The following is a 6,124-nucleotide window of genomic DNA, read 5'->3' on the forward strand; positions in this document are numbered from 1 at the left end:
TTGAGCGGTTACAGTGTTAAAGGCCATCGTGCATGCCCCATCTGTGAAGAAGACACAAGCTACATACAACTGAAACATGGAAGAAAAACAGTTTACACTAGGCATCGACGTTTTCTTAAACCTCATCATCCTTACCGACGATTGAAAAAAGCATTTAATGGAAGTCAAGAGCATGAAAATGCACCGGTACCGTTGACTGGTGACCAGATTTTCCAGCGGGTTCAACACCTAAATACAATATTTGGAAAGGTCCAAAAGAAAGACAAAAATAAGACTTGCATATGGAAGAAAAGGTCGATTTTGTTTGATCTTCCGTATTGGGTTGATCTAGATGTTAGACATTGTATTGATGTTATGCATGTGGAGAAAAATGTATGTGATAGTCTCATTGGGACGCTCCTTAACATTCACGGCAAGACAAAAGATGGTTTGAATACTCGTCAAGATCTAGCTGAGATGGGTATTCGAGCGTCGTTACATCCAAGGTCTGATGGTAGAAAAATATACTTGCCTCCAGCTTGTCATACTTTGTCCAGAAAGGAAAAGTTCAGTTTTTGTCAATGCCTACGACGGGTCAAAGTTCCACAAGGATACTCTTCAAATATTAAGAGCCTTGTGCATTTGAAGGATCTTAAGTTGGTAGGCTTAAAGTCTCATGATTGTCACGTCTTGATGCAACAATTGTTATCGGTGGCCATACGAGACATTTTGCCTAACAAAGTCAGGCTTGCCATAACTCGGCTGTGCTTTTTCTTCAATTCTATATGTAGCAAAGTTCTTGATCCTGTGAAGTTAGACGAACTGGAAAATGAGGCTGCTATTATATTGTGTGAGTTGGAGATACTTTGGATCAGCTTCAAGGACCTCCTCCATTGCTCCCGAATACCTGCAACAGTTGACGCAACAAATCAAGGACCAACTAGAGGATTCAATCACAGAAAAAGTCACTCGACGACTAATGTTATCCCTCAGCCAAATGCAATCACAGGGACTCGCACTGCCTCCTGAACCTGATGTTGGTCCTTCAGCTGCTCGTGTCAGCACAAAGGAGAGTTGTGTTGATCCCTCAGGGAACGATCTAGACACCGGTGACTCATACAAATGTGGGTTGTATATTGAAGAATATCCTTCTCGCCTGGTTGCCCTGGGAAGAGTTTATGAGGGATCTACAACAATTCACAACATTCCTTTGTTGCATGATCAAGTTAAGGTTGGTGTTGAGGAGATTAGAGATGTAGATGCTCCCATTCCTGTACCCACTAAAGAGGTTAAGGTCGTGGGACAGGCTCTTAACACATTCCTTGCTTGGCCGACACATCTAGTCAAGCGTTTATCAGAACAGGTATTTTAGTGTCATTAAATGCTTATTTTTCCAATTAAAATGTTTACTGTGATTAAATTATGTCAATTAATTATGTTGGATAAACAGGGAGCTGTGAGACCCGCGAAACCTGCAGATAGGCCGGATGATGAGGTCGATGATCCGCTATATCTAATGACATTGACCATTCCACAGCTTTTTCTGAAGCCATTGCAGGTTATGTGGGATGCTACCTTGTTTGGCCTATTTAATGAAAACTTTCCCTTGTACATAAAGCATGAAGATCTGTCTGAAATTGCACATGGTGGTCAATGTCTCAGCATATCTGTTATACAGTTGTGGATTCTGTAAGTCAATTTAGATTATTGTTAGTTACCTAATTTATTGTTTTACCTTCATGCATAATTTACTTTGTGTTAACAATAATAGGCATATGACTGAGACAAGTATGCGAGCTGGGAATATCGATGTGTATGGATTCCTCGAGCCACAGTCTATCCAGAGATCTGGCCAATCACAATTTGAATCAGAAAATTACATTAAGAACTGGATGCAAAATTCAAAACGAGATGTGTACCTAGGAGCCTACTTGAATGGGTAACTTAAACTCAACAAATGAATTTAAATAATGTATAATAGTATAATAACATATATTGGTCTCCACTGCAGTGCACATTGGCAAATGGTCGTCATTTTGCCTAAGGAAAATGTTGTCATTTGGTTTTGTTCGTTGCATAATAAGCCAGACAACTACCTCAAAGGCATAATTAATAGGTCAGTGTTGTTTTTTAATATATTTGCATTAGCATTAGTCAGGTAAATCAAAATTTTAAATGTACAATAAGAATCTATGTTTGTATTCAATAGTGCTTTGAAAGGACTTGACGATACTCAACAAAGTAAATCCAAGACTCCTGCTAGGTGGATTGTTGTTAAAGTAAGTTATTTAAACAATATGTTTTCACTTATATTTTAGTATTGTGTAGACTAATTTGTACTGAACGTTGCATATCTAAATTTCATAATGTATTTAGTGTAATAGACAAAAAGGAAGCACTGAGTGTGGGTATTACGTCATGCATTGGATGTCAACTATAATCTTAGGAAATTTCCAGAATAATTGGGAAATGGTAATTTTTAATTTACCAAATTTCATATTATTATGATTGCTAATATATTATTAACTTATGTTTTATTATATCATGCAGTATTTCACTGATCCTAGACCATTGGAACCAGAAAGATTGAAGGCGCTTCGCAACCAGTGGGCAAAGTACTATTTGAAAGTGAAAAATGAAACTTAGGATGTTTAGACAATCTTGTAATTGTAGTTTATATTTACTTACTTAATTTACAATTCATGTCTCAACATTAAATATGTTTTAAATTCATAGTAATTAGTAAATTTCTTATTGAATTTTCTGGTAAAAACTGTTTCAAAACAGAATGAAAATTATATGTTGTGTGGTCTGATTTTAAAATTTGCAGGTTATTTTTGGGATTTATTGAAAAAACAGACATCATGTTAAAAATAAATTTCTAAAACAACATCGGTCTTTAAAAAAACTGATGTGAAATGTTACTTACAACATCAGTTTTTTTAAAAACTGATGTTAAATGTCACTTACCTCAACATTTTTTAACATCGGTTGTTACATGTCACTAACAACATCAGTTTTTTAAAAATCGATGTTGATTTATAGATTTATAACTTTTTTTTCTTCATAATTCATATCATATAACATCGCCTATTTAAATAACTGATGTTAAATATCACTTACAACATCAGATTTTTAAAAAACTGATGTGAAATGTTACTTACAACATCAGTTTTTAAAAAACCGATGTCACATGTCACATTTAACATTGGTTATTTAAAAAACCGATGTTAAATGTCACTTACAACATCAGTTTTTTAAAAAACCGATGTTAAATGTCACTTACAACATCAGTTTTTTAAAAAACCGATGTTAAATGTCACTTACAACATCAGTTTTTTAAAAAACCGATGTTAATTTATAGATTTATAATTTTTTTTTTCATAATTCGTATCATATAACATCGCTTATTTAAATAACCGATGTTGTATTTATTAGTTAACATCGGTTTTGAAAAACCGATGTTAATGATACTACTTTCCACATCGGTACTTTCAACATCAATTAATAACCGATGTTGAAAGTCTTAAATAACCGATGTTAAAACCTTATTTTCTAGTAGTGAGTGTATGTCAAAGACAGATATATGCCCTAAAATTGCCTAAAATAGACCTGTTTTCACAGGCTTCATTATTATTTTTAAACATTATGTGTTTTCCTATCCCAATTAGGACTGCTAATAATTTTTTCTCATAAATCCTTATCGAAGCAATAGTTTGTGCATGATTTTTTTAAAATTTTAAGCCTGAAAGAATAACAGTTGAACTTTGATTCCAGTTGAAATCTAATTATTCAGTTTGGACAAAAAATGTAGGCTTGATCAAAGTAGGCTTCATCAATGTGTTGCCAAATCCTTTCTCAAAGCTATCCTTGTTTGTAGTAATTTAGGAAGCCGTTTAAGTTAAAAAATGTGAGCTCCACTCTCTACTCTCTACCCTCCATCATTATGTACATATATATCTTTGGCTTGTTGCTTGACTCTGAGGTGAAAAAAGTAAATTGTCAATTACTCAATTTTCAAATTTTAGTATTATGAGATTGGCATACTATGATACTGCAACTTATATATATGAATTAATGATTACCTGAACAGCTACTAAAAGAACTAGTCAAAATAAGAAGGGATACTTATATCTCTAGAACAATATGTGCACGAAAAAAAGATATGATTAATCATAACAACTTAAGTCAGGGTTTTATTTCTACCATGGTTTTCATTAAGATGTGGCATTTGTCAAAATGCAACTTACATTCAGAATCAGTCTTGACCCATTTACAGCCATCACCATTTTTGTCATCCGATTCATCCTCATTCCTCTGTTGGAAATAAGGCTTTTTATGTTTAGGAAAAGTGTTTAAGAATATTGGAGACTTTGAATAGAAACTTGATAGGAAGGAGAATTCTTTATGAAGGAGAGAACTTTGTATTTTTTGCTTGATACAAATGTGTAGGATTACATCTCTATTTATACTACTCTAAGGAGAACTCTAGACACACTAATTCTAGAGAGTTCTCAACTCTAGAGATCCAAAGAGTATTCTAGAGAATATTACAACTATAAGAAATATCTAGACACTCCAAACACTACAAGAATTCTCTAGAAACATGACCCATAATTACTTAAGCCCAAAATAACTAAGTCCAAGGAACCAAATAATTAATTTGGGCCCAAATTAAGTTTATATTTCAACATCCCCCCTTAAACTTGATTTGTGACTCCAAGCATACTCCTTAGCTTCACGAAAGTTTCCAACTTAAGTGGCTTTGTGAAAATGTCGGCAGCTTGATCTTGAGACATCACATACTTCAACTTTACCTCCTTCTTCTCAATACATTCTCTTATGAAGTGGTAACGGGTGTCGATGTGCTTACTTTTTTCATGAAAGACTGGATTCTTTGCCAAAGCGAGTGCTGATTTATTGTCAACATATATATCCATAGGTTCTTCTTGTGACATTTTTAACTCTTTCAACAAGTTCCTTAGCCAAATTGCATGACAAACGCATGATGTGGCAGCGACATACTCGGCTTCACAAGTTGATAGTGTGACTATTGGTTGCTTCTTTGACATCCAAGTGAAAGCAGTATCTCCCATAAAGAACACAAAACCAGTAGTGCTCTTTCTATCATCCAAGTCTCCACTCCAATCGCTATCACTATAGCCAACAATGTCATAATTGTCAAAAGAGTAATAGTGCAAGCCAAAGTTTGTTGTACCTTTGATGTATCGAAGGATTCTCTTTGCCGCCTTGAAGTGAGTTGTGGTTGGAGCTTCCATGTAGCGACTTACTACTCCTACAACATAGAGAATATCCGGCCTTGTACATGTCAAGTAACGTAAACTTTCAACCAAACTTTTGTAAAGAGTTGGATCCACATTCTCTCCTTTATCATGCTTGCTCAACTTGCTGCCACATTCCATCGGGGTGCCAACTGGATTGGCGTCATCCATCTTGAACTTCTTAAGGACTTCTTTGGCATAGCCTTCTTGGGTGATGAAAATTCCTTTGTCTTCTTGTTTTACTTCGATGCCGAGATAATATGCCATGAGCCCCATATCCGTCATCTCAAATTCATTTGACATATCTTTCTTGAACTCTTCGAACATGCTTGGATTGTTCCCTGTAAAGATCAAGTCATCTACATACAAACACACAATCAAAATATCTCCACTTTGCGCTTTGATATAGAGCGCATGCTCATATGGACACTTGATGAAGTTCTTGTCTTGAAAGTATTTGTCGATTCGAATATTCCAAGCTCTAGGTGCTTGCTTGAGACCGTACAACGCCTTCTTCAACTTCAAGACTTTTTCTTCTTGCCCTTTTACTTCATAGCCCAGTGGTTGCTCAATATAGACTTCTTCTTCGAGAAAACCATTCAAGAAGGCTGATTTCACATCCATTTGATAGATCTTCCATTTATTTTGGGCTGCCAAAGAAATGATCAGTCTAATAGTTTCAAGATGAGCAATAGGAGCAAATACCTCATCATAGTCAATTCCTTGTCTTTGACTATAGCCTTTAGCCACCAATCTTGCTTTGTATCTCTCCACTTCTCCTTTAGCATTCTTCTTTGCCTTGCACACCCATCTTACTCCGATTGCTTTGTGTCCTCGTGGAAGTGTAGTAAGTTCCCACGTAT

At 35.3% G+C, this 6,124-nt stretch overlaps 1 protein-coding gene across 1 annotated transcript; it reads left to right on the plus strand.

Moving 5' to 3' along the window:
* Positions 1-808: 808 nt before the first annotated feature.
* Positions 809-1,846, plus strand: LOC106794404 (uncharacterized). Its single transcript, XM_014761671.1, has 4 exons — positions 809-1,342; positions 1,430-1,668; positions 1,751-1,790; positions 1,826-1,846. The coding sequence occupies exons 1-4, from the start codon at positions 809-811 to the stop codon at positions 1,844-1,846; spliced, it is 834 nt and encodes a 277-aa protein (XP_014617157.1).
* The last annotated feature ends 4,278 nt before the right edge of the window (positions 1,847-6,124 follow it).

This window comes from Glycine max, chromosome 9 (assembly GCF_000004515.6).
Source record: "Glycine max cultivar Williams 82 chromosome 9, Glycine_max_v4.0, whole genome shotgun sequence".
NCBI classification, from domain to species: Eukaryota; Viridiplantae; Streptophyta; class Magnoliopsida; order Fabales; family Fabaceae; genus Glycine; species Glycine max.

Coding starts and splice junctions, on each gene's coding strand:
- LOC106794404 (XM_014761671.1), top strand. CDS start 809: ATGAGGCTGCTATTATATTGTGTGAGTTGGAGATACTTTGGATCAGCT. Junction 1,343..1,429: donor TCAAGCGTTTATCAGAACAG/GTATTTTAGTGT, acceptor TTGGATAAACAG/GGAGCTGTGAGACCCGCGAA. Junction 1,669..1,750: donor GTTATACAGTTGTGGATTCT/GTAAGTCAATTT, acceptor TAACAATAATAG/GCATATGACTGAGACAAGTA.